At 38.1% G+C, this 27,000-nt stretch overlaps 2 protein-coding genes and 1 non-coding gene across 4 annotated transcripts in view; 1 reads left to right on the top strand and 2 right to left on the bottom strand.

The window, feature by feature from the left end:
- Positions 1–6,642: 6,642 nt before the first annotated feature.
- LOC149030179 (calcium-dependent protein kinase 26-like) lies at positions 6,643–12,842 on the top strand. The gene is made up of 5 exons (XM_089142497.1): positions 6,643–6,844; positions 7,455–8,313; positions 8,413–8,709; positions 10,987–11,406; positions 11,489–12,842. The coding sequence occupies exons 2-5, from the start codon at positions 7,725–7,727 to the stop codon at positions 11,758–11,760; spliced, it is 1,578 nt and encodes a 525-aa protein (XP_088998623.1). The 5' UTR covers positions 6,643–6,844; positions 7,455–7,724; the 3' UTR covers positions 11,761–12,842.
- Positions 12,843–13,133: 291 nt separating this feature from the next.
- TRNAG-UCC (transfer RNA glycine (anticodon UCC)) lies at positions 13,134–13,205 on the bottom strand. The gene has a single exon. It is a non-coding gene; the product is annotated as a tRNA-Gly (tRNA).
- Positions 13,206–14,672: 1,467 nt separating this feature from the next.
- The window catches only part of LOC149030177 (Pleckstrin homology (PH) domain superfamily protein), a 38,809-nt gene continuing 26,481 nt past the window's right edge, over positions 14,673–27,000 (bottom strand). For both annotated transcript variants that reach the window (XM_089142495.1, XM_089142496.1), the window contains exons 7-9: positions 21,803–21,928; positions 20,573–20,662; positions 14,673–16,001 (exon numbers count right to left, since the gene is read on the bottom strand). In XM_089142495.1, coding sequence (XP_088998621.1) covers positions 15,885–16,001; positions 20,573–20,662; positions 21,803–21,928 — 333 coding nt within the window. In that variant the 3' untranslated portion in view covers positions 14,673–15,884. The remainder of the gene's footprint in view (positions 16,002–20,572; positions 20,663–21,802; positions 21,929–27,000) is intronic.

Below are 27,000 nucleotides of genomic sequence, written 5' to 3'. Positions count from 1 at the left end.
TGGAAAAGTGATAGTGGTGGGTCCCACTTTTTATTTTTTCAAACTTTTCCACAAAATTCTACTAAATTTGTGGGGTTTTAAAATGACTTGGGGTGGAAAAGTTGGGCTGCCACATCACCAAACAAGTCTCACTTTCCCACCCTAGGTAACCAAACAATCTACAATTTTGGGATTTAAAGGAAAAGTAAGAAATCTACACTTTTCTAAAGAATTTTCCCACCCCACCTTTATTCCAACAAACAAACGCAACCTTAGAGTCTCAGACCGTCAGACGGTCAAGACTTAGACTCAAGACTCAAAGACTCATTTTTCATTTTTTCTTCTTTCTTGTTTCTTGTTTCTTCTTTCTTCTTGCTGAGTTGTAGAGTTGCAGACCCATCTTCGTTTCCAATGATCTGCATCGAAGGCTGAAGCCATTGTTATGGACGATGACGACCACCATCTCCGGTGATTGTGAACTCAACGAGCTCTTCTTAGTCTCTCCTCTCACCTCTTCTCTCTAAAATGCTAAAATGATGTTGTTTCAATCTCTCTATTGTTGTTTCTCTACAAATTTGGTAAGGTTCAATTTGAATCGAGGATTGGAAGTTTGGAACAATAGGGAGATACCAGCAACTTCTTGGGGCTGTTTTCGGTGTATTTTGCTGGTTTGCCGGGAAATTTTCCGGCGATTTTTGGAAAATTCATTTTCGCCAAAGTATCGTTTCGCCGTTCACCGAAACCGCCGAAATTTGGCAAAATTGTGTTCCGTGGTTGTAATAAACTAATAAAGTGTTTTATTGGGAAACTTCAGCCATGGCCAAGCATAGCTCAAAGAGGAACACAACCAGTCTATTGGGTACGACACCCCGAGCACCTTCCGAGCTAGAAATTTTTTTTTTTTTTTTTTGTGGTATCTGAGGTTCATCCATGCCAGCTTGCGCGCACCTTGATTACATGAGTTTTGTCATCCACAAGAGTCGAACTCATGACCTCTCCACTGGAAAGTATGGTCTTACCACTCTACCACCCTGTGCTAGAAAATCCACGATTTGGTTGGAATTTCTAGGAATGTAGCTAGGTTTGAAGCCCAACAAATTTGACGACAAATATCTATTGTCATCTACTATGGACTGGGCTTGAAAAGTATATGGGCTTGATTTAGAAGAAAATCAATTAGCATTTCAGAATCTGATTTAAACTCTATGTAGTCATAACCTTCCCCAAGTACATATATATAGCAAACCGAATCTGAGAGCCAAAGCTTCACCTTCGAGCACCGAACTAAATTGCAGAGTGGAAACAGCCATAAGCGGTCTTCCCAGATGGTCTCTGATCAGAATACCTGTCTCCCCCCTTTCTTCTCTTTCTCTTTAAAGGAGGCATCAACGCTTACCTTTACGAATGGTGGTGGGTTTGGAGGATTCCATTGGTGTCCTGGTGCATTTTCAACGCTGCCTCTCTGTGAATTGTTGGCTTCCAACTCAAATCTCATTCCAAAATTCTTCATACGCCATCAACACCTCTTGGATTATTTGTTCAGGTTGCCTACTTTACGCACCAGTTATATTTTCATTTCTGGCCTTCTAGCTCACTTGATGCTGCTAGACCTTCATTACATGCTTGCCACACAAAAGATCTCACTTTTGAGTAGGTTTTACGTACATTTCTAGACTTCAAACCATAGGCTCAAGAGACATTTCCTCCCAGGAATGACTTCTTGATGAAGATGGTTTTTTGCTTTCCCCCTCTTCCTTCATTCTCCATTGTAATTTGTAAGCCTGGACCTTCACTGAGAACTGGCCATTTCTACTACCTCCCTAGATCAGCTGATCATCCTGGAGAAAGAGGGCTAATTTAATTCTATGGATGGCTTCGGTTCATCTTCTGCAAACTAAGTTCTGATCAAGTCTTACCTCTACGAACGATCATCTTCATTGATAAGGTTAGATACCCAAAGTAACAAGACAATCTTGTTGCTGGAGAGATTTTAATTTAAAGCCCAGGAGTGAAGAAATCCATGGATCTTCTCACACATTTATAAGGTTATCTTAAGGACTTCTCTACCCTCCATTTAGTTTTTATAGAGGAGTGAGAATATACAATAAAAGGTTTCGGAATGACAAAGATCCAAGAGCCACTGAGTGCCCGAGTTATATTGCTTGTTTAGTCAGAGCTCACTTAACTTGAGTGTCCACATTTACATTAGCCATTCTAGGGATGTGCCTAACCGAGATAATTTATCTTATTATTATTATTTTTTATTAGGTAAACATGCACATTCTTTGTATATTGGTGATGGGGCATTACATAATATACTATCAAGCATAATTGAACCTACGACCTCTTCACTAAGATGTGTTAATCTTACCAACCGAGCAACCCTGCGTTGTAGATATGGGAATAAGAATGAGGTGGATTAGTTCAACACAGTTTTGACTCCACCATAACAAATGTAAGCAAAAATTTGAAGATTTCTTCAATGCAGGGTTGGTAGAGTGGTAAGATCCATACTTCTTAGTAGAGAGGTCATGGTTCGACCCTTGCGGATGACAAAGCAATCTCTGAGGATGTAATCGAGGTGCGCAAAAAGCTGGCCCCGATGAACCTCAGATACCAAAAAAAAAAAAATGAAGATTTCCTCTAGGCCCAAAAGAAGCACCAAAACTTCACCCACCAAAGCCGAATCACACTATACTTTCACTGAAGAATACCTCATCAAAAACTCACATTCATGACTCAATACGAGCCCAATACCTGCATGACCTAACTCCAAGCAAAAACTGATCTACTCTTATCTTCAAATGGTAGATTCAATTGGTAATGATCAATATCTCTTAATGAAAGAGATCGGGTTTTTTTACCAAAAAAAAAAAAAAGATCGGGTTCACATTTTCGATCACATTCATGTATGAGTATATAAGAACTTTTGCCAAAAATAAAAAGACAGAAAACCACACCACCATCTTCCTTGCATCTTTAAAAAATCTATACTAAAGGCAATATGGATGGAGGTGATGCTTATACATATGATAGATTTCTTATCTTCTACAGGAAGAAAGAAGAGTGGTCCCCACAAAGTATTGATTAAAACCTTAATGTTGCACACTTGCACTCATAGACCTATTGCATAAAAGTACTAGGACATCAAGTATCCTAATTTATTATTCTTGAATTTATTACCCATAAATCATTTATTTATTATTCTTGAGAAGCTTTATTTAGTGGAGGATGCAAGTTGGATTCTCAACCACAGCCATGCTATCTTATCTTTGCGGTAGAGATTACGTTCTTTTATACTCTTCTATCACAAGTTTAAGAGGGATCCCACATCTGGTTTACTTTGTTAGTACTGAGATATAAACTCTCCTCTGAGCCTTAAATTAGACTTCACCGAGCAATGATCAACTTAAGACCTCCGCACGTAAATTCACTAGTTAAAATCAACTTCAAGCCCTTCTTCAATTGGCACTGAAAAACCCTCTTTAACTAGCACTGAAAAATTATGAACAAAACACAGTTCTCTAGTCCTATGGATAAAAAATTTCAAGGGGACCAAGGTTTTGCCTGGCTTGGCCATGTCATGCTCACCAATGAGAATTTTAAAAGTCAAAATTGCTTTGCATGATCTGAAAAAAGAAAAAGGAAAATCCAATGAGTAGACATTGCACTTCATGGTCCATACCATAAAAAGTAGAAACAGCACCACCTCCACCACCACAAGGTTGGTAGTTAGGCACTAAGGCAGGAAGGTCAAGAACATGGGCCCTTTGTAGCCCTTTGTGCCAACATATCTGGTCCAAGGTTTTCAATTTTCAATACCTATTCATTGGTCAGGATTTTGGGTCCAAAGAGAAAATCTACTTACCTTTGCACCAAATGAATCTCTTAACTTAATAAAATTTTGCCATGCTTTGTGCATTAGTGTGGGTGATGATGATTCAATCTCGTATTAATTTTATAGGCTAACTTGATCACATAAATAAAGTCTAGATGGTAATTTTATCACATGATCAACCAGTCACAGTGACTGAAAGCTCAATGGGCCAAGCGAGATGGGGAAAGATGTGATGAAGAGGGAGGTTCTAAGACATATTCATTACCTTGTATTTTGGCCGAAAAAAATTACCTTGTATCAATTAAATGGTTCAAAATCTATACCTTTTTATATATATAATTGGTATTAAAAAAAAATTTTAAAAATAAAAAATAAAAAATAAAAAGGGAAGAAAAAAAAAAAAGAAAGAAAGAAGAAAAGAAAAGAGAGAGTTAAGGACCTATTTATTCTCTCATAGGTATCAAAGACAAATCTCACATTCTCACCAATGGAGATATTGATGTCATACAACATAGGTAGTCCTTTCCAAATTCTCTATGACGTTGACCAGTCACCAACATTTTAGAGTCAACTTTAAGAAAATAAAACAAAACCGTTACAAAGTCAAACATTTCACATGTGTTCCTTGTATTGTTCATTCAGTTTCACTTATAATGTGCCATGATTACATCTTTGGGATATTTTTTTATGTATAATTAAATGTATGGCAAAGCTTTATCCCTGGCTAAGAAGATTTCAGTCTTGCATAGACTTTGTTCTCTATATATATCATAAGTTTATTAATTAATAATACTTAATATTAATTCTTTAATGACAAAAAAATTTCTAGGATTAATTGTTTAGATATTATAAGAAAAAAAGAATTAAGGTTGACCATTGATGAAGTCGTGTTTCTTGGTTTAAGTTACGAAGTTTGACCTCTTCACTGGTTTGATATTTTAGGTAAAGATACTAACATTATTTCAAAACATTATTGAAACGGGTCTTAGGTCACAATAGCTAAATTTGATCAGTGTAATCAGAAGTCGATCAAATTCGAATTGAGATATTATTTAGATCTTAAAGGTTAAACTCATCATGGAATCAAAACCCTAATTCCTTACTTGCTTTTGAATGGTGATGGTGATAGTGATGAATAAAATATTAGAATATCAAACCTCATAAACAAAGATCATTTTAAATTCTATATGAATCATCGACATAAGAATCCAAATTCTACAATGAATAAAGCTAGAGCACTATGAATGGCTTGTGTTAAAGACAAAGATGGAGTCAGGATTCAACGTAGGTGATGGAGATATAATGACTTTTCTACCCATTATCCTTACCTATAAAATTTTCTCCAAAAGAGAGAGAGGGGGATAAATGTTGATATTTTCACTGGGAAAGATGAACTAGATGATCAAAAATAAAAAGAAAGAACGCTAGAACTTTTAGTAGGAATTTTTAAGAAGGGGGGGTGAGGGTGAGCTTCTCCCTGGTCAAAAAAATACATGAAAACCTTCCAATTCCACTTCTCTTTCAGAGTCTTAAAAATCTAAACATTTCAAAATCATCTATTTGAGCTTTTTTGTTTTCAATTATTGAGTGTCTATGTGGTGGATGTACATCTTGCATAGTAATGGCAGTCTCATATGTAGTGCAGTAAGACCAAAGAAGTCATGGGTTTGAACTTTTATTTCTCTGCAATTCTTGGCCTTATAGGCCTCCAATTGCCTTTGATACAAAGGAGATTCGAACTTTTGACCCATACCATGAAAGGTTGGTCTTTGAACCCTAAATTTGTATCGTGCTTTCCTCATATCTCTCCCCCCACACATATTTAGAGTGTGGATCATCTCCCATGACGGCTCTTCCAACGATGTTACAATCACAAATTATGTGGGACCCACAAGTAAAAAATAAATTCCATTACTCTAATCCTGTAAACCCCCTATAATTTGTGGTCAATAGTCGTCGGAAAACATAGAGTGCTCCCAGTCTGGGAGACGATCCGGACTGTAGGAAGCCTACCACCTTTGTAGTGGGCCAACCAATTAAGCCAATTCCTTTAGGCTACGTTTGTTTGCTGGAATAAAGGTAGAGTGGGAAAAAAGGGTGGGAAAATTCTTGAAAAAAGTGTAGATTTCTTACTTTTCCTTTAAATCCCAAAATAGTAAATTGTTTGGTTGCTTGGAGGTGGAAAAGTGAGAAACAAGTTTCCTTGCCTTGTCTCCTTGATGTGGCAGCCAACTTTCCCACCCCATGCTATTTTAAAACCTCACATATTTGGTGGAACTTTGTGGAAAAGTTGGGAAAAGTAAAAAGTAAGACCCACCCTATCACTTTTCCACAAAATCCTTTTTTTTTCATTTCTTTCTCCCTCACCCCACTACACATGGGACCCACATGTGTTTTTTCCCACCTCACATTTGCAAACAAACACAGCCTTAGGTTTTTTTTCATCTGAATGTGTGTGGGGTCCAGGAATCGAACGGCGGTCCACATTAGAATTCAAAGTCAAACTTTGATTTTTCACAGCTCAACGGCTAGAAACCAACCATGACTCGTGGTGACTAATGACATCAGATTTCTCAAATTTCACTTTTCCTCGTTTTCCGTTTGAGCAACCTGTCTTATCTGCGTTAAAAAACAACCCCAGAATATTCTATATTAATTTGAAAAACGTCCTGATCCAGTAAAAAGATTCTGAATTATTAGCAACAGAAACCTCCACAATTTATCCTTAATTGCCTTTAACTCCCAGAAAATGGCCGTCAACGCAGCGCTTATATTCCCAACGAATTTCTTTTTCTGCTTTTCAAATACAATATATATGAGAGAAAGAGTGGAACACAAGAATATTAAACCTTAATTAATCTGGTTTTCACGTCCGTGCGAGACTGAAACAAAGTAGAGCTTGACCCACCGGAAAACGGTGGAGAATGGTCGGTTGAGCATTCGAAGAGCTCCAATGTACTTCTTCTACAGTGGAGTTCTCTCTTTCTCACCTTCCTTCTCCTTCCCAGTGAATTTCTGCTCCTCCAGGTCAGTTTGTATACTAAAGTTTCTTTTTTTTCTTTCTTTCCTCTTAATTTGGTCTTTGATCTTGTGAGCTCAATTCAAAATGTGGGCTGGGTTAAGTTTCTAATTTTGTTTCTGTTATTGAATTTTCAGTGGAAGATAATTCTGCTGTTTTTATTCTTATGGGTTTTTTTCTGGGTTTTTTCTTTTCAAATGAATTTGTTTCTTTGCAGGTAGTTAGTTGAGAAGTGTATGTTTTTAAGTTGGTTGAAACTGATTTAGGGTTCAATCATTCTTTCGTCTTCTATTTCATGATCCGTGGAGACTTTTGGGCATTATTTGGTCTTTCACTTTCCTCCTGGGTTTGAGGAGTTTATGAATGAAATTTAATATTGTTACTCCAGGTTGAGTTTTAGAAGATTATTACATTATTGGGTTTCTGCTGCTTTTTTAGCTGGGGATCTCTTAGGCTGGAAGGGAATCTGAACTTTTCCTCGAAAAACTGTCTAATTTCCCCTTCTATATTCTTGTTTTTCGACTCTGGCAGCTTGGCCAAAATATATGTATATTTGGAATATCAGTTTTTTCCTCTGATTATTGAAAGAAATGTTTTTTTGTTTGTTTGAAATTTCAGCACCAGGTGATGAAACAAGGAAAGAAGAAATCCAAGGCTCTGTTGAAATTTTGATCTCTGACTGGCTTCTGGAATCATCCTGCCCTGACACATTTTATAAGCATTGATCTTGAGCTTCAAATACCATCTAGGAGAATCTTCTTTATAAATATTTTGACCTTGAAGACATTTATCTTTGTTATGAGGAAGAGCTCCAGGAGCAGGGAGACGGGTATTCAATTGCAGAGGTAGCTATAAATTTTATCACAGAGACAGGTCTGTGATATTCTTATGGCAGTTGCCGAGAGCAACAGCGTCAGTACAAAAAAAGCTCAATCCTGCAGCTGCTACAAAGTTTCAAGCCTGTCTCAGACTATCTTAGATTCAAGCCAGATCGCAAGATTAGAAGACCAATATGTTTTGGGGGAAGAATTGGGTTGGGGGCAATTTGGTGTTATTCGTGTCTGCTCAGATAAATTCACTGGAGAGTTGTTTGCGTGCAAATCCATTGCAAAGGAAAAATTGAGCACACTAGACGATGTCCGGAGTGTCAAGCTTGAGATTGAAATAATGACTAGGTTATCTGGGCATCCAAATGTTGTCGATCTTAAAGCAGTTTATGAGGAGGAGGATTATGTGCATTTGGTGATGGAACTTTGTGCTGGTGGGGAGCTTTTCCACCGCTTGGAGAAGCATGGAAGGTTCCCTGAGTCTGAGGCTAGGGTTCTTTTCAGTCATCTGATGCAAGTGGTTATGTATTGTCATGACAAGGGTGTTGTCCATAGAGATTTGAAGCCTGAAAACATTCTGTTGGCCACAAAGGCTCGTTGCTCACCGATTAAATTGGCAGATTTCGGTCTTGCAACCTATATCAGGCCAGGTATTACTTTTCTATTTTTCTTTTTCTTGGTTGATTATATCAAAAGTTTGAAACTTTTAAGTTAATGTTTTTAGTCATTGAGGTTCTGTTCATCAACAGGCCAGAGTTTGTATGGAACTGTAGGGAGTCCATTCTATATAGCTCCAGAAGTACTGGCAGGGGGATACAGTCAAGCAGCTGATGTTTGGAGTGCTGGGGTTATCCTTTACATCCTCCTCAGTGGGGTGCCACCATTTTGGGGGAAGACCAAATCAAGGATCTTTGAAGCTGTTAGGGCAGCTGATTTACGGTTCCCATTGGATCCCTGGGATCACGTATCCGCATCTGCCCGGGACTTGATCAGTGGAATGCTTTGTACAGATCCTGCTAAGAGGCTTACTGCAGCACAGGTTCTTGGTATGTTGCATGTCTCATTAGTTGTTTCTTATTTATGATTGTGTTACTTTACTTTAAGCTAAGATATATCTCACAATAAATTCTAAAACCCATTTCATCGTCCAGTAGCTACAACTGTCTTTTTTATTAGTATTGCAGTAGCTCTTTGGCTGAGTATTTGTGCAACACTACCTATTGATAAATCTCTATATTCATTAGGGGATGTTGTAAATTCCAGTATCTGATTGTTTAATTTAATGGTGTTCGTAGCTTATATGGTTGGCCTATGGTAACACTTGGTTTTCACACTTGATTGTTCATTTTGTTTGGCATAATTTTTTTTGATGGGATGTATTGAAAACCAATACAATCTGCACAAGGATCAAGAAAAGAGAAAATCTTGTACTAAAATGCAATGCAACAAGTTGGGAAACAACTTCCATTTCAAATTTCAGGACATTTTTTACTGAACGAAATGCTGATGTCTTGATCATTAATACGCTTGGCACCCACGGAGGGGCCACATCCCATCATATTGTTAGATTAGCTCTCACTCAACGATACCCCCAAACAATCAGGTTTGTCCGACCAAATAAATACAAATGCCAAAAAAATGTAAGATAAATTTTCTAACAGGGATAAATTTTCAAGAAATATTGGAATACTTTGAACTTGAAGGAAGTTTCTTTTTGTATTCCTTACTTATTTCGTTCTTGGTTGACACATTCTGCTACCAGGAACAGTGAACAGCAAAGATTTTTAACCATCTCAGGTTAGGTTGCTCTGTGCATCGGTGGTGTATCTTACGTTCTTGCTTCCCTGTTGGCTTGGAAATTGGTCCGTCGGAACCTTACCCATGGAAGGGGGCTTCCACAAAAAAAAAAAAAAACTCAAAATTTCAGTTTCATTGATTACTCTTGTCTGTTCTGCAATTGGGAAACTTATGAGTTCCTTTGTTTTTTTTCCCTGGCACATTTAATATATGATTCTAACAAATAAAAACACAATATATTGCATGAAAGAGCTATTAGAGAGTCCATGCTGCATTTTGAGGCTTCTTCCATTAACTTTCCAATGGTGTGATATTAACTGCTGTTATTTAATGCATTTCTGATATAAATTATAAAGATCAGAGTCAGATGGCCAAGTAGCCTACCCGGTTAAGTTGGGATTAGTTTGTTGTGGTTATAGTGTCACAGCAAAGTCAAACTTGTTCTTTCACCTAATTAACCTCCAGAAAAAAGCACTTTTCTTGTCCTTGGTTTTACCATTGCCCTTTCAGTTACTGTTACCTTTCCTCTATAATTGGTTTCTTGTCCTTGGTTTTACCATTGCCCTTTCAGTTACTGTTACCTTTCCTCTATAATTGGTAGTTGTATTCTTGTATCATATTTTGTCATGTTTAGAATTATTGACTATATATTCATCTGAATTCTTTCTGCATGCTGTCGAATCAACTAATCTACATTCTGAATTAAATGTTTGACTATTGCATTATTTGCAATGGGTGATGGAGCACCATAGAGAATGGATGTAGTGGTGGTGCCTACTTGGCTGGATCAGCTTATGTTATGAATTTTTCGAATTCTTGGTAAACCGATAACAAGTTTCATTTACAGGGAATCAGAATATAGTAGATATGGTACAAAGCCCACGAGAATACAAACATGAGCTACATTGGAGCAGAAAACCCATTGTGCACCCTCTGGCTTATTATTCCAATTAAGGCTTCTACTGAAGGATCAAGGGTGAAGCAAAATGAATGCTTTTCTGGTGCAGGGATTTGAGAAATTGTATCCCCTGCAGCCAATACTGAGCCAATACAGTCCAGATTGGACAGATCTAGACCTGTTTGTCTTCAGAAATTGTATTTTTTTCATTTTAACTTTCCTACCCTTGGTGTGCACCAATCCAGTGAGATGCTATCAGCTTCTGCTGATACTCAATACTGATTCCTCAACCCATGACTTTATGGTATTGGTAGAACCGTATAATCTCCATGATCCATATAATCATCTTTCAGCATTCCATACAATGACCCTGGAAGAAACCCTGGCCTCCACAACCCAGTGAAAGTTCCAGTCTTAGTGTTGTCCACCACCTACAGCATAGAGACAGCACCTGAGAACCAGTAGAACTTATTTATAACCACTGCTTTCTCAATTGATGAATTCTACTTGTTCAATGTACTGGGTTTTCTTTTGGCAACTTTGAACTGTGACCTCTCTTGGAGGATCTCCTCAATGCTTTTATTTTTGCTAATTTTTGTCTTAAGTAATCGTTGTAAACCTTTTGCAGATCATAAATGGATAAAAGAACTTGAGCATGTGGCTGAAGAACCATATGAACGTGGTTGCCTTGGTTGCAGGAGTTTGGACCTGGATGGCAGTTCATTCTCTACCCGATTTGTCACCAGGAATCAAGACTTGAGCTTTACCTCTGGTTCTCCTGTGCCTGGTGATGCCAAACCAGGCTATTCACCAGTGTTCTCGTGCAAATCCTCATTCTCTTCTTTCTTGCGTGATTCCACCACTCCCTGCCCCGTGTCTGGTGGGTTTTCGTTCGGTAGCTGTTGTGAATCAAATGGCATGGAGTTCTTCTCCCCTGTTCAGTCCATGCCAAGTTTTACCTTCTTTAGCCCAAGTCCTGCGGAGAAGCAAAGGAATAACTCGTTGCATTTCACAGCCAATGAATCAAAAGATGATGTGGTTAATGGAGGTAGTTGTATTTCTGGCGCTCCTTGTTTTCCAACACTTGTTTTCTGTAACTCCGTTAATAAATATCACCCTGGGTTGTGTAGCGGTAAGCTTGGCAAAGCCCTTCACGTTGGATTCTTCTGTTTGCTTAAGGCATGAGATGGGAGAGATGGATCACAAGCCAGTTGAGATTCGTGGGGGAATAGTAGGGACATCCACATCACGGGTGTTGGGTATTCGCAGTAGAAGAAACCACACAATTGGGCTCGGGGAACATACACAGCTTGAGCTCATGGTGACTGAGTCAGTTATTCGCTGGGCATCATGTACAGATCTCCCAAGTGCAACATCACTTAGGTCCTCCCTTGTTTGTTGATTCGTGAGGGAAAAGTCTCCATTATGATGTATTTGATCTAACATAACATGTCTAGTTGTGAGATGAGTTGGAGCAGCTGAATTTTTCTTGCTTAAAGTAACTGTCAGTTTGAGGAGGGCTTTGTTTGAGGTGGTGTGAAAGAGTTATGATGCATTTCCCATGGGAAGGAATACTGTTAGCTGTTGCCACTTGGTGCAGTGAAACAGCAAATCTCAGGCACAGATGGGGTTGTGCAGTTGTGCTACCCACACATATTGCAGTGGAGCTTGAGAGTTCCAAGTTCAAAACTTCATGATATATATTATTGAATATTATTGTCCCCACTACCAGGTAAGGGTTTTTGCAGTTTTGTCTGAGTGCAAATTAATCTTTAGAGCGTTGACACACACACATATACATGCCTTTCTAGTTCTGCTCATCAGGTTTTTTCGTTCAGCATTATGGTCTGGAAGTTGTAGATCTTTATTTGTTTCGTGAAAGAGGTATTTTATATGCTGTCTGTTTTAAAAATAATGTCTGCCTTTGGTAAAGACCAACACCTCTTAGTAATGTCTTCAAAACTAATTGTACTCCAAAAAAAATAATGTATACAATACGAAAGAATAACACACATTCATAGGAGATGAGATTTGCATGGTTCGACAATACGAGGGATGACTGTAGCGTGATTCGATCTTCCGTTGAAACAAGAATACGCGATCTAACCCTGGCAATTTGATACCAAATTTATTTGGTTGGATGTTCTTGTCTCTTCTTCTTTCTCATTTTGATCATTCACTCACTTTTTCTTCTTTCTCAGTGTTTCTTCAGGGATTCAAAGTCTACTAATACATGCATATCTCTTCTTTATGGGCTCATCTTTCCATGCTTTGAAACATTCAACCTTCTTGTAAGAAGACTCTCCTCTCTTGGTAGACTTCTCATCTTCTACTCTCTTATAGTCTCTCTTATAGTCTCCACCTTCTTGATGATTCTCATCCTTTGATGGTACAATATTTCTTCCTCTCTTGGGTCAATGGAAACACACAGAAAGGCTTGAACATGTATACCCTTTTTAATTTCATCATATTATACGACTCTATATTCCCCCAGCTAGATTTCTTCTTCCTTTTATTGAATTCAAGCTGAGTTATCTCACATGCTTATTGCTTATTTTTCACTGCAAAGTTGAGATTTACCAAACTTTTTTTTTTTTCTTTCTCTTTTAGGTCTTTTATCGGTTATTCCAAGGTGACATTTATTTTGAAGTATAATCTTGACTCCAAATAAAATCTCTTATTAGTAGTGTGAACAAAAATATATCTCAATCCCTTCAAAAAATACATATTTCCAACTCAAGCCCAATGTAATAAAATTAATAGTTTATTGTCTAGTGCGTCTGCCGGGAGTCGAACCCGGGTCTATTGCTTGGAAGGCAATTATCCTAACCGTTGGACTACAAACGCTGATTTGAATAAAGAATTTTATTAGATCTATTTCTCACAAGGAAACGGACCACTCATTTCATAGACATATTCACATTCAAAGGTTGAGGTAAGATTTAAAAGATAGAAGCTCATTTTCATTCATTTCCCTCTAAATGAAAGATACTTGTCCATATTCACATTCAAAGGTTGATGTAAGATTTAAAAAATAGATGGTCCATTTCTTCAAGGATAGTGGAGTTCTAAGAGAATAACTTGATCAACTGTTTAGGGGGTCTACTGGTTATTTGGTTCTAAGTGATGATACTACAATTCAAATCTGATTCAAGAACCAAGTCAGTTCTTTAATTGGATCAATATTCGATCATACGAGATTCTGGTTCGCTTGCGGTTCCAATTCTGTTATGGAATATGGTTGTAAGACAATCATAAATATAGTCCTAATTTGGCTCATTTGACTTGGTTACTGTACGATTTGGTAAATGGATCTTATTTAATTTTAAGAGCAAATTGCACTGGCACCCAAAAATGGAGGCCTTAAAGCACTGACACCCCCTACTTTATGTTTAAAAATCATAGAGACCCCAAAATTGAATTTTCATTGGATATATTTGTCAAATTTATCACTGAAAATAGTAAATCACTGTTTATTTTCAAAAAAAAATTCATATAATAAATAGCGTTTGAAAGGTTTTCAGTGATAAATATATCTAATGATAATTCAATTTTGGGGTCTCTGTACTTTTTAAACATAAAGTGGGGTGTCAGTACTTTAAGGCATCCATTTTGGGATGCCAGTAACATCATTAGTAGCTTTGTATAATAAGTCATCATCGAGCCATTTTGAAAAAGGATCTTAGTTTAAAAATGACATAAAACTTAAAACCCTAAATTTGTCAATTGATTAAATAGAATCTTTTTAATCATATAAACTGAGGAGTTTAAAACATTAATTAATTCAATTATTCGGCTCGATTTCTAACTAGAGGTTCTAACTTCTGAATTGAACCCAATTAAATTGCAATTGGTGGTCCAAATCTAATCCAATTTAATTCAGTTTGTTTTGGTTTGATTGATTTGAGTTGGATTTGGATTCAATGTTCAGTTTTGGTTACAAATCAACACCCTTATTGTAAACCTCAAATTTCTTATAAAGATATATTTCAAGATCTTAGTGCATTTGTTGATCAAGAGACAAAACTCTGATAGATGTGAGACTATGAAAACAAAACAAAAGCTAGGGCTAAGAGGATGAAGATGCATGGTGATGCATCCAAAATCTGCTCAACTCTTATATCATTGATGAATGACCTGCAAAACAACATTAGACGTGGGGATCGGGAGGCCACCTCCGAAGGCTAAGTCAGTTAAGGAACTGATTACAAAGCTTTGGCTAAATGCAGAGCTAAATTTGAGTAAGATAGTCAGCAAAACGATTCAGTTACCTCAGCCGTATGCAGGCTACTTGATTATATAGTTTTTACCTTGGATTTCCGATTTTTGGATTCATTCGTGTCTTTTCTTGGTGACCGTCAGATCTTGTGGTTAAACTCCTTTTACAAAGTTGTGGGCGGTTTCCTTTGTTCACATGATCCTTCCTTCCGTGACTGTGACAATTACCATATCTTGCACGATTGCCAATTCCTATTAGTGATAGCAACCGTTTTTAGATCGGTTATCCATCCCAATTTTCGTGGGATTGTGCCTGTCCATGGAACCGCAAGGTTCCTTCTTTGTCACACTAATGATTAAACCGGTTTGTTCAAACCCAACTGCGGTCGGACCGTTCTTAACCGGAGTCAAGGATCGAACCGAGGATGGACCCAGTTCGATAATAATCTTCCCGTATCATGGATATGTGCATTGAAGGAATCATTCAACACTTTGGCAGATCTCAATGCCACAATAAAGTTGTTTTTGTTGTGATTTAGTGGTCAAGAATTCAAGCCTTGAAACAACCACTTTACAAATCTCAAGGGGAAAGATTAATCGGCAAAACCAATAAGAGGTCAAGGGTTCAGATACCCTGAACCTAGTATATCTGAGCTCCCCCAAGTGTTAATTGAGGTTTGCATAAGTTGGCCCAGAAACCTCATTCGAAAAAAGGAAAACAAAATTTTTACACTCTGGGTTTTGGTGATTTAACCCTACAAAGTCCACCCAGAGGAGAAATGAGAAAAATCTGAACAGGAGGACGGAGCAGAAATGACAAAAACAAGCTTTCAAAGAGCAGAAACTTTAATGGCCATAAATTTGGCATTAAAAACCAGCATTTTGAATCCCAGAAATTGTTACCTGGAAAATAGATAATGGTAACAGAATTAAAGTTAAGGGTATACCTCCAGAAAAGCTCTGATACAACATGATACTTTGTTTTATGATTGTTACGCTAAAAATCATAAGCATAGGCTTCCGACGAACCAAACAAAAGCAATGGTCCATTCTTAATTGGTTTTGTAATCATACATACTCAACTACTTTCATTCGCTCTCTTATAATACAACAACAGAAGCCTCGTATACATACCATAAAAAACTTGAGAAGATCATACCATCACTTGTTTGAGTTCTAGGACAGAAGCAGTTTGTTTCAAACAAGCTACCCTTTGCAAAATTGGTTTGGGGGTGGAGGGTTGGAAAGAGATTTACCAATCAGAAATTCCCCAGGTCTCATAACTTGACAAATGCGAAGATGTCACTTTCAAGAAGCTGGAGCATATTCTTGAATTGCTGCAGCCAGTTTATTCCTTTCATCCTCTGTTTTAACTCTTATTAGGTAGGTCCGTGCTTTAACTTCATCATTGTCACCGTTCTCATCCTGTTTTAAGTAGAGAAAGACAAATCTCAGGTCATGAAAGCAATTCCATGTAAATGCACAAAAAATTATTACATGATTGTCATTGTAGGAGGGCCAAAAAGAAACCATCACCAATTGAATCCTGCAGACATCAGTACATTCAAACCAAAAAAATGTTGGAAGTAGAGGAAAAATAATTTGAAATTATTATCAGGTCATAGATATAGGTAATGTCTAAAATACACTTCTCCATTGCAGCATTTGAACTAGACACCTTATATAGTTAACTGGCCCTTGAAATATTGCCATAGGAATTCTATTAAATGCTACAATAAAATAACTTTCAATTATTTGAAAACCCCTTTTCTCCCCTGCATTAAATAATTAAATAGATAAATTTTGGAAATGAAACAAGGGGCAAAAATTGGAGTTCAAGGTTGGTAAGAAAAACCCACCCCAAAATATACTTGCTGCTTGTAACCAAGAAAGATATAAAATGAACTTGTAACCAGAATTTTGCCCTCAACAATACAATGTGGCAGCAGTGGAGTGGGGTGGGGTAGGAAGTTGCAGGGGAAGTGCTTGATCAAGGAGAGCTTGGCCCTTCTCTCCAAGTTGATAACCTGCAGCTCTAGCTCTAAGAATGGATTGATGAATGTGATGGACAACCATTTTGCATATAATGTCTTCGCAGTAGAAACATTGATGCCCAATCACTGGGATGGAAGATTCCACTAGGAAATTTGGGGATCTATATCTAACAACATAACCCATCACCTGAAGCTGTGGTTTCGAATTTGTGTTGCTCCAGCAACTTAAAAAATTGCTAATTGCAGGGGGCCTGTTGCAACCACAAAGTAGGACAGCAACTGAAATTCAAAGAAAGCGGAGAAGTGGATGATTATACTATTATTGAGATTTGAGAGTAATATATGAATGAGATTACTAACCAAAAAAAAAAAAAAACTAACTAGGTAAAGCCAAAACTAAGCATGGGAATGGGATTTAAAAGAAATTGCCATTTCGCAGCAGTTGCAGTTGATGCAAGCTTCTTTAAGCTAGGTGATGTAAGACATACACTTCAATCTGGACTTTCATCTATAAAGATGTGCCAACACTTCAAGTGCTATCACAGTCCCAAATTCTCAGAGGGGCATCTGCTCCGATACCAACTGAATACTCATGTTGCCATGAGGAGAATCTTTAACTAGCTCTAAACCCTAGGATCCAACAGGAGCTATAAGCTTCACTAGCTGCATTAGGCTATTACACAAGGCAACCATTGTTTTAAAGAACAAAAGCACCTACGTGCAAAAAGAGAGTAGGGGGTTGCGAGGTGGGGACTGGGCAAGGAGAGGAAGAGGTAAACGAAGACCAAAAAGGGAGAGGGAGAGTAGAGGAAGAAATTACACACACACGCCCAAAAAAATCCAGCCACATCACCTAAAGAGGATAAGTAGCGTTTGGTGGGAAAATTAAGCCTGGCAACAACAATATGTAACCAGGTAGGTGACAAATAATTAACCCCGAATATAAAGGGAACAACATGTCACCAAAGTGTCAACTAAGAAGTTGTTACCTCACTTTTTTCCCTTTCAGCATCACAACTTTCTTCTCAATGAGGGTAAATCATGTCATTTCACATGAAAATCACATGAAATGACTGACTTTTTGCAAAACTCTTTGTTAACCCTGTGCATGCATAAATTAACTTCTGGGAATATGACAAGGGGCAAAAGTGTAAGGTCAACAATCTTTTTCATGCCATTTCACATGTGTTGAAGTATATACACTTGGGCTATTTACTGTTCACGACACTATTCACGTGAACGGTAAAAATCTATTTTTACTGTTCACGTGAACAATAGTATATGCTAGTGATGCTACCGTACTTTCTATTTCTGATGTAGTAGTCTTGCTACATAAGTTTGGGAGTTTTTAGAAAGCATAGTTTTTATTTTGGTGTTAGTTTCTATTTTAGGAGCTAGGAAGTTACTAAAGCTGTAATTTTGTTTCCTTTTTCTAGAGGACAATTAGTTGTCTCTCAATTTGTATTAGATTCATTAGAGCTATAATAAAGGGCTCTGTGATTCTAGACTTTTAAGCAAGAATCCCCTCTTCTACGTTCTTCATCTCTCTTCTTCTTCTCATTTTCTTTGTTCAAGTTCGTGTTATTTTGATTATTTAATGCTTGTTTTCTAACATGGCTCGAGCGTTTAATCAACTTGGCCATTTTCTCTCTCTTGGCTGCCGGTTTTTCTTCTTCTTTTTTTTTTTTCCTTTTCTTATCTAGGGTGCCCCAACCTTCGCTCGTTTGTGTGGCTGTCCTTCTTCTTTGCTTTGAGCACCAGTATCTATGTATTAATACTACAAAAGGCCACAAGCTTTCAGGATTGTCTACCTATTTGTTCACCGAGGCTGCTCTACCCGTTTTTTGTGCAAATTTGGTTCGATCTGTCTATCTGATGTCTGGGTTCCTCTTGATTCTTGCGAGTATGCTCAAATTCGGTTGCGGCCTAGTATTGTCTTCCTTGTTTGTGCTATAGTTCTGCTGCAAGTCGTATACTGTACCTGTTTCATGATTTCTCTGTTCGAATTATGCTGCTTCGTCTTGCTTTACTCCTTCCGTTGTTTATTTCGGATCGTTTGCCTTCTTTTATCTACTTCTACAAAGACCTGGGACTACTTTTCCTTCATATCAGTCTGGTTTCAAATCTAGCGGTTTGTTGCTTGGTCCGAGATCGATTTTTTGCTCGCCTCGTTTTGCACTTCTTCTGTGTTGCTGCCGACTTGCTTTTGAATTCCAGCTGGTTCAATATTTTTTTCCTAATCTAATTTGCTCCGCCTGGGTTGCGGTGGTCCGAATTTTTCCCCTGTGCCAGCTTTGTCCGTGGCGTTTTCGCTTGATCGCTTTTTGGTGAATATCCTGCTTGTGGCTGCTCTTTTCCTTCTTGGGTTTATTTTGTGCTCGTCTTGATGCTTGTCGGTCTCATTAATTGTCCCGTGTTGCTCCGTGGGGGGTGGTACCTTATTCTATATCTACTCAGATGTGCTGTGGATATTATTTGTGATCTTTGCCCTCACTTATGGCTTCTCAACAATATCATTACCTATTTGCCCTTTTACCTTCTCTTGTTTGTAGTACCCATCTACCTTACCTACTTGGTCTGGACCTATCTCTTTTTTACCTTGCCTACTTGGTCCACATAACCCATTTGTCTTTTACCTTACCTACTTGATCTGCGGTCCCCCCGTATTTTACCTCCTCTTGGTCCGTAGTACCCATCTACCTTACCTACTTGTCCGTGTACCCTTTGTCTTTTACCTTACCTACTTGGTCCGCTTTTACCTTACCTACTTGTCCGCGGTCCCATCTGTCTTTTACCTTACCTACTTGGTTCGGTCCTATCTTCTTTCTTTACCTCTTGGTTCCGGTCCTTTACCTACCTACTTGGTTTATAGTATCCCATACTACCTTACCAACTTGGTCACTGTCAATTTGTCTCTTACCTAACCATACTTTACCGTCTTGCCTTCTTGTGAGCATTTATATGGACATTGGGTTGCATTTTGAGTTTGCTGGATTTTCTCCCTACTCCGGCATTCGTGGATATGCTTTTGCCTACCTACTCTTGCGTTCTTGTGAGCATTTATTGGACTTTGGAGTTACAATTTTGAAGATCTAATGTGGATATTTCTCCCTACTACCGCATTATTGGATGTGTCTTTGATCCTGCTATACTTATGGACTTTGTTCATCTTCAACATCGTCGATTGTTCTCAATATTGGATGGTTCTATTGACATGAAGATTAGTTTTTTTAGTTGGTGTTGATTATCTCCGGGGTGGTTTTTGGTGTTTATCGCATCGCCATTGCGCCGATTCAGTTGGTGCTCTTTTCAAGTTTATTCTTATTGTGCAGCTGAGTTTTGTTTGTGTACCTCCAGCTTGGGGGGTGTTGGTATATCACTTGGGCTATTTCTGTTCACGACACTATTCACGTGACGTGTTGACAATATATGCTAGTGATGCTACCGTACTTTCTATTTCTGATGTAGTAGTCTTGCTACATAAGTTTGGGAGTTTTTAGAAAGCATATTTTCTATTTTGGTGTTAGTTTCTATTTTCAAAACTTTCTATTTTAGGAGCTAGGAAGTTACTAAAGCTGTAATTTTTGTTTCCTTTTTCTAGAGGACAACTAGTTGTCTCTCAATTTGTATTAGATTCATTAGAAGCTATAAATAAAAGGGCTCTGTGATTCTAGACTTTTAAGCAAGAATCACCAGCCTCTTCTACTAGTTCTTCATCTCTCTTCTCTTCTTCTTCTCTCTTTTCTTTGTTCAAGTTTAGTTGTTGTTTTGATTATTTAATGCTTGTTTTCTAACAACATGAAAACCACATGAAATGACTTTTGACTTTCTGAAAACTCTTTTTATCCCGTGTGTAAATTAACTTCTGGGAATATGATGAATGGCAAACAGTGAAGGTTATTGTAGCCAACATTGGTTATAAACAGAATATCTCATTTTTAAATCAGCACATGGGGTTCTCAAAAACAAATACTGCAAGTATTCAGCTTGAAGAGGCCTCACCGAAGTGTGGAATATTGCAACAACAGAGTTCTTCTGCAAGATTGTCTTGATGCCTGGATACAATAAAGCATTGAGCAATGCCCTGCCAACCTGCAACCAAACACCATGAAGATGCAAAATGAATGCCGAAATTAAAGTGGAATTGTCAGGATATCCAACAAGTAAATGGACAAATAGCATTTACAAAAGACACAACATAATCATAAAGCCAGGTGAAATGTTTCCAACTCAAGTATTCTACATAACCATTTGCTAGAATGAGAGTGGCTGCTTCTCTCTCTAAAGTTATCTGATCACTTTAAAATATCCACTCCAAAAGACTGAACCTCAATTCTCAGGTAGTCAGATGTCTTGTATGAATATAACATGAGAATGCTTTACCATAAAGGCAGTCATATGGATAGGCCATGTGAGGCACATTTCTGCAACCACTACACTCTCCCCTTTCTCTCACCAGGGAGTGGTGAAAACAGGGTCCATTAACTGGAACTCCATCTAAAGAATAAGGATAAGTATCATTCATGAACACAACCATCTTCCCTGCTGACATGGTTTCAAGTACTAGAAACAGATGACTACAACCTTAGGGCAATAGACCAACAGTACAAAATAGAATGACTTTGTTGACTATTGTTAGAAGTCAATCTGTCATTGGTTGAAAGACTCTCACTTGGACCAAGAACTAAGCAATTGAAACAGATTTACATTGTGCTTAGAAATCAGGCTTACAAACCAATCAAATCCAGCCTAAGGGATGCCATCCCTTTTTTAGAGGATGGGCACACTGTACTTAAGTGGTAATTGAGATACAGTGTGCATTTACTCAATTAAATGAAGCATGGTTTAATGGTACAGTGTGCTCAATATTATAATCATGGTTTATTGCCCATCAGATAGAACTTTCTATATTGGTTTTGTGTTATTTTTCCCCAATGGAATAATATCCTAGTCAACCATATTAGCAGCCATAATCCTCATGGACCCTCATGAACTCTGCACCTTCACACACAAGGAGCAAAGGTACTAATTCTTTCAGGAACATATAAATATTCTTTCTCTCAGTAAACAGTTACAACATGACCTTCAAACAATAATTTAGAATTCCAATCACCGTATATTTTGGTCCAGGCAAAAGAATTCAAATAAAGCAAAGGAATATATGAAGCTTGAATGCACAATCAAGCAGTCAAATTATCAGGGGATAAAAATCAAGTCAGAGAGGAAACGCACATCATTTCGAACAACAACAGTTGGTTTGGATTCTTTAGTAGCTTTGCTCACACTCTCTTTGCATTTAATGGAAAGACGACCCATGCCTTTATCTTTCCATGCATCTTTATCTGAAGGATTAGTTGACTGCAGTACACAAAAGAAGAGGGTTAGCCACTAAATATAAGCTACCATTAGCATGGATAATAAGCAAGCAGCCATGAAAGCAAATAGACACAAATCTGTAACAGTGACATCACAAATGTCAACTGTGAACCAAAACAATAAGGACTAACGAAGCATGGAACCACCATTGCAACCAAAAAAGGAAAAATTACAACATGAAAAAATGATGTTAATGGTACCACCTTTTACTTATAGATAAGCAACACTATGATTATTATCTTTGCATGGACATTAAGCAAGCAGCTACATGAGCAAATTGACATAATAAATGTCATAACATAAGTGACATAATAAATGTCAAACTGTGAACCCCAAGCAATAAGGATCACTATGAAGCACAGAAACACAAATGCAGCAACCCCCCCCCCCCCCCCCAAAAAAAAAAAAAAAAAAAGAACAAAAACCTGCACCATGAAAATTAATGTGAATAGCAACACACATGTAGTTACAGCTCAGCAAACACCGAAACATCTGGTTGTTTTACATCATGCATCATTTATGCAAAGTCTAAGTAAAGCTAAGACCAGTAGAACCTTCCTCCAGAAAAAAAACCAAGCATACAAAAATATTTGTCATGTCAATGTTCTGCAATTCTTAGTTTCAACTCCTATATAAGGTTTCACGTATAATAGTTGTGATTATACTTGACTCTATTATGTGACCTATTCAAAGCATGTGGGTTGAAGATGATCAGGTGGATGCATCTGCTGTGGCCAAATTGATGGAAGAAAAGAAGAGAAGGGAAAGTCAAGAATCACTTTAACTAATTAATTCTAAATCCATTCATTAAATCTTTTATTTTGGACGGTGGGGGTGTGGGAGGTGCTTATGAGATTTTTCAATGTATTTACAAATCAGTAAAGTAGAAGACACAGAAAAACTACCAATCAATTGGTTGATTTGGTGGTTCCTCTACTGACTACCTTAATAGGCAAAAGATATGAAACCCCCTCCAAGCATACCTAATTCTGGAAGGATTCCTCATTAACCACACTCTTCAAGAGAGAAACCAAACAGTAAAAGTCTCTCTTAATTAGACGAGTTACCACCTTTGCTACCAAGATGGTGGTTAACCTCAATAGAGGAGTCTGCTGGTTCACCTTCAACGGCTCCTATTGCATTAAGGTTTATGACATGCTTTCTCTAGGATCAAAAATGCCTTCAATGGATTGGTTAAATTTCTATTCTTAGAAAGCATCTAAGGTCCTATTATGGCATATGCTGGTAGAGGGGAAGAGTTGTCTTGCATAATATTCATTTTACATTAGTTAAAATTCATGTTCCAGACTTCCAGCTTTGCTCACATACAGTCGGGCATGTGCCGATCAAGAACACCACTTTAGGTTAGGTTTTAGGCAAAAATAACACTCTTAGTGTATTTATTGGCCTCAATTTAGCTTAGACACCAAAATACAGCCCAAAATGCCCCAAATACCACTTGAAACTGCGGGGGAGGGGGTGAAATTCCACCGAAACATTCCCAAATTTCGGGTTTTGGTGGTTTCACCAGGTAGCAAAACCTGAAGTTTCGGCAAAATTTCATGCCTTGATTGTAAGCCATACCTAAAGGGATTCAAATTTGCATTCAAAAAGGGTATTTGGAAGTATCCATCAGATCTGATTTCAGATTGGCAGTGGATATTCTTAATGGCCTTGGATGTGCCAAGCTATAAAAGGGTGCATTTTGCAAGAGGATGCTTTGTTAACAGAGATGGAGTTCAGGCATGTGTGGAAGGAACAGACCCAACCAGCAGATTACATACAGGGTACAGCTAAGGCAGCAACAAGTGTGGTGGGATCCTACTGACTTCCACATAGAGCTAGTTGGTCTGATTCAAAGGGATGCAGCAACACATGTTTATCACAGACTGTTGTTGGGATTTTTTCTATTTGGGATACTACTTAGGAAGGAATGCCCTTCTTGTCTGGATTCTCCTTACCCCTCTTTCTAAAGGGGTTCTAGGATGATGCCTTCTTGGGAAATTTTCTCTTTAATATAAATCTTACATTATCAAAAAAAAAAAAAAAAAAAATAATTAATATATATATATATATATATATATATATATATTTTTTTTTTTTTATATATATATATATATATATATATATATATTCCAGCTATTCGCAAAGAGTACTACAGGTAGAATAACAGGCAGCATGAGATAGTTCATTTTGAGAGGTCTTGTCAACCTAGTGGCAAGGCATGAGATTTGGGCATAATCACCAGTAAGTGCAGAAGTCTGTTGCATAGCATCCCCTAGTTCCTTTGCAGAGTTCATCAAAAAATTTCAAAAAATGGGAGGTTACATGGAATTGAGAAGGAAAAACATAACCATGGAATTACAAGCCAAGAAAGTGTTTTAGCAGTACTCTCAGTCAGCATAGGAGCATGTCCAGGGACACGCACTTGACCGTGTAAGGTAGTTAGACCCATTACATTATGTTGGTCTCAGTTGGAAGGTTAGTACATGACCAAATGCCCCAGCAGGACTCACCAATGTCAATCCATGGCAGTACTAGAGAAACTCTCAATTTTCAGCCATAAACACCAAAACAATGAAAGGAATGGGTGTTGAAACCTGAAGGAGAAGCAAGATGGGTCTACCAAGTCATATGGGCACACATGGTTGGAGCCGGAGCAAGAGAGTGCTAGTGCTAGGGGTAGCAGCAGCCAAAGGACAGGCACACAGAGAGAGGCCCTGCAAGAGAAACAATGCCTAGGAGATCCAAGCAAGGGCAATGGTGGCCTAGCATCCAGTAAGAAGTGCACTGCAGCACAAAAGCCTAGTAGCAAGCAACAAGGACTGTGGGGGCCAGGAGGACTTTGACAAGGTGATGTGAACATGATCTTAGGGTTAGGGTTCTTTGGATGATTTCCCTAAAACGAAGGGTTCACGCACAATAATCTTCTTTTGAACCAGTAAATAATAATACCAATGGGAAAGGATGGGGGTGTAGAGAGTGGCTTGAGAATGATTAAAGATAAATGCCACTGTAATCTAGGGCTCCAAATGCATGTCATTGAGATAGCCAAATATCAAAGGGTATAGTTATTGATTAATGGGTAGCTGGAATTGGGTCCTGTATGGCAAGGAAAGGATTTGGATCTCTAAAGAATTTATGGGAGGGTCCCCGAAGGGATTAGGGTTTAAACAAAATTATTTGGGGAGTGGTGGTTTGATCAGTTTTTGCCTAAAATTAATTGGGAAGGGAAGTCTGCGATTGGGTATGGGAAGCGGTTGGGATACCCAAAAGTGGAATGGGAGGGAAATAGTTTAGTTAAATAATATAGAGATAGATGGAAAAGATGTGGGTTGTTATAGGGTTACCTAAAATGTCCTAGAAAGGGGTAAGAAGCTTGCAGTTGGGGGATGGAGGGGTCTTGCTTTCTTTTCTTTTCTTTTCTTTTTTCTTTGTTTCATTCCTTTTGCTTTCTTTCTTTTCTACTTTCTTCTTTACCTTTCTTTTCTTTCTTTCCTTCTCTTTTCTTTTCTGTTTTTCTTTCTTGTGATTCTGCCACAAGAAACAGAAAAAAGCGGGAAAGAGGGTATATCCCAAGATACAGATAGGAGAGGGGAGGGGCTGCGGATACAAGGGGGAGAGGGGGCTGAGGAGGTTGCTGCAATGGATGGGAGGGGTTTGTGAAAGGGCTGCAATGGAGGGAAGGGCTGGAGGTGCTATGCAGTGGGAGGGGAAAGGGGCTGGGGCTGTGTACTTGGAGAAGATGCTGTGATTGTCAATGGCTGCTGGAAATTGGAAGAAGAGAGCTGAAATTCTTGATGGAGAGCTGACCCTTGAATAAAACTCTTGATTAGTCAACCGTGGCCGCCTCAACAAGGCCATGATCCTTAACTTAAAATTTTCAATAATCAGACTCAACTAACAATCGAAAAGACTAGACTTATTTATAGCCTCCTGAAGACTCCAACCTAATTGGGAATCCTTGTAATTCAGGATCTCCCTTACAATTAATCTCAACCACACAAATAAAGACTTCAATTGGCAGACTAGAAATAGAGAAAGACTTTATTTAAACTAGACAACTAATGGAATCTCCTCAATAATAGAATCTCCTTAAAAATAGATTCCTCCTAAAACTCTAGGACTCCAACATAAGGAAAGGAACTCTTGTTGTAACAAAAGACTTAAAAGAGTCCTTTAAAGAAAGATTCCCAAGGACTCAAGAACTCATCTTTAAATCAAACAAGACTTCTAAACTAACCAAGACTCTTGAAAACTAAGAAATACTGAAATAGATTTTCTGAAAATTAATTCCAGCATATATTTAGGGTTGGAATGGACCAAAATACCCATCTAGGAGGGTTCAGCCAGGGAGGGTGACCCTTGTTCACATCACAAGGCCTAGTGGAAACCAGGCAGAGGTTAACATGGTCATTGTGGGCCAGGCAGAGACGGAAGAGGTCACTAGGACATGCAACAATAATGTCAGGATGCAAATGCCAACTGTAGTGGTGGTGTTGGCATTAGATGGTCAACAGTGGCATTAGTTGATAATCCATGGTGTGAGACAAGCTGGAGCATGTTCAAAGCTCTCATACCAATCAAAAGTTTCAAACCTCAAATAAAACAGCATAGGTTGCCGTAACCACAACAAAGAAAACCCTAACAGGGCCCTTAAAATAAGATTACATGTTATTAATATGTTATGGGACTACATTTTGTTTCTTTTTTTTTTTAGGGAAATGGTTTTCATTGGGGTTTTCTGAGGAATAAAAATATATATAAACCCAGAAGGGGGAACAAAGAAGATACAAAGGAGCCTTCGACACTAAGCAAGCATGGGAGGGGTCAATAAAGCACAATCTAAACCCAAGTAACATTAATGAGCCTATTCCTTGGGGAATCTACAAGGGGTTTGGGGTGAAAGTGATACCTTGGAGCTGACATCTTTACAGATGGCTTTCTAAATTTGAGATAAGGATCTAGATTTGGTGGTACATCTACATATGTTGTGTTTCGCTCCATCCAAATCTGAGAGATTCACGCACCAAACAGTAGCTTTGCGGTAATAT

Source organism: Hakea prostrata, chromosome 1 (genome assembly GCF_041222555.1).
Source record: "Hakea prostrata isolate BN-2017 chromosome 1, UWA_Hpros_2, whole genome shotgun sequence".
Lineage (NCBI taxonomy): Eukaryota > Viridiplantae > Streptophyta > Magnoliopsida > Proteales > Proteaceae > Hakea > Hakea prostrata.
This window is presented reverse-complemented; position numbering and strand designations above follow the sequence as displayed.